Source organism: Juglans microcarpa x Juglans regia, chromosome 5S (assembly GCF_004785595.1).
Source record: "Juglans microcarpa x Juglans regia isolate MS1-56 chromosome 5S, Jm3101_v1.0, whole genome shotgun sequence".
NCBI lineage: Eukaryota > Viridiplantae > Streptophyta > Magnoliopsida > Fagales > Juglandaceae > Juglans > Juglans microcarpa x Juglans regia.
The window spans coordinates 6,954,849-6,956,791 of NC_054603.1; the positions used below are offsets into that span (position 1 = coordinate 6,954,849).

Consider the following 1,943-nt stretch of genomic DNA (forward strand, 5'->3'; position numbering starts at 1 on the left):
CTATAAGAAGTTTAAAATTTGAATGTAAAATAAAAATAAAAGCATTTATAAGAAATAAATATTATATATCAATTGATCTCAATATTTTTGAAGTAAAATTTGAATGTCAATTGATCTCAATATATTTTTAACAAATAAATATTATTAATTATCACATTCTTTCTCAATATAGACTAGCAAATAATTTATAAGAAAATCGTTATTTATTTTGTTTCAAAACCTTATCTCAGTAATATTAAAAGCTGAAAAGTACTTTCAATTTGTTTTTATTTTGAAATCTAATATTTAACATGTTTATGATGTAAAGTTTTTGGCTTGCCCATATTATTCAACTTAAGCTTTTAAAATAAAAGGTAACAAAAATGACTACTGAAAAATCATATTATGATATTTAAAACTAATTTAAACGTACGTATAACATATATAATAAATAAAATTAAAAAAAAAATCTGGATTTACATGATGAATTAATGACCATATATATAATTTATGGAGAATAAAATATATTTGAGATTAAAAGAATTCACAGTACTTAATACTCTTTTATTTTTATTTTTATATAATTTTAAATTATATTAATAAAAAATAACAGATTTTTTTTTTTTTAGGGGGTGCTCCTCTAATTTCGTTCCTGGTTGGACATATCTGTTCGTTATGGTATATATATTTGTAAGAGAGAGTTTTTCTACTAGATTTCCCATATATGCAACAAGGGTTAAAGCTGGTGAATTAATTAACTAATTAATTAATCGGATATATGTTCTACAGAAGAATCTTCTGCAAATAAATAATAGGTGTTGAAAGATAAAGTCATGACATTAATAAGTACACAAATTCGGTAGGATAATCATTTGTAGAGAATTACCTGTTTACTGCCATAAAATAACATAATAATAATCATAATGTACAGAATGATATAAATTAATCTCTTCATGTCCATCTACTTAAATTATCTAATTGAAAATAAGCAATTATTTATACAAATTTTAAATAGATAAATTCCGTACCATTCTTTTATTAAAATATAAATCTCATCCTGAGAAAGTATTTAAAAAATTGTACGAAATTTATTTATTTAAAATTTTAAAATTGTATCTAATATTATTCTTTTTTACGTGATTTTAGTTACAAATTCCATAACATAGAGTACTGTTGTTTATAGGCTGACTTGTAAATAGTAGAATCTCAACTAATTAACCTCTGGAATACTCTGCAGGGCCGGCCTCCATGGCCGGTGATGCTCTGCCAGCACGTTATTAAATCTCCGGTCAGCAGCGTGTACCAACCAGCTGCTCGCGAGGACGGCCTGTTTAGCAGACAACCCTTGCACGTCCACTGATCTTCCTAACAACTCCACCAGCTCCTTCTTTGTAATCTTGATCTTCACTTCCCTGCAGGTAACATGAGCAGTGTTACTACTAGTACTAGTAGTAATGCAGCGGGTAGAAGAAGCTGGAGACGGCGGCCCAAAGGCTCCATTTTGATCACCAAGTAGTCTGATCTGTTTTTTCATGTTGCATGTGTTTTCAGTTTCTTCTTCCTTCTTCGACATGAGAGATCCCCAGTCATCACCAGCCCATACCATCGACCTGTGTTCACTTCTACAACAGTTTCCCATTTCTTTCTTTTAAATCTAGCTATACTAATTAGAGTTTCTCTAGAGAGAGAGAGAAGAGAGAGGTGGCAGATCAGAGTTTCGAGCTATTTATATATGGGTGGGGGTGTTTGATAGAAAACGGGACGTTCCAAGAAACTACGTACGTAGAGATCACACATGAGAGGGCATGTACGTAGTAGATTGAGATAAAAATCGCTTTCATGGCATTAATCTCGCCGAGTGGTTGGTTTACCAAATAATATAATTATTATACGCTCATGTTCCGTGTACATGATCACAGATATACAATATTATAATCGTGAGCAGATCGCTCGAGTATGAACAA

At 30.3% G+C, this 1,943-nt stretch overlaps 1 protein-coding gene across 1 annotated transcript; it reads right to left on the reverse strand.

Moving 5' to 3' along the window:
• Nucleotides 1–877: 877 nt before the first annotated feature.
• LOC121268220 lies at nt 878–1,713 on the reverse strand. Its single transcript, XM_041172379.1, has one exon. It carries the CDS (start codon nt 1,616–1,618, stop codon nt 1,190–1,192), a length of 429 nt encoding a protein of 142 aa, XP_041028313.1. The 5' UTR covers nt 1,619–1,713; the 3' UTR covers nt 878–1,189.
• Nucleotides 1,714–1,943: the final 230 nt, after the last annotated feature.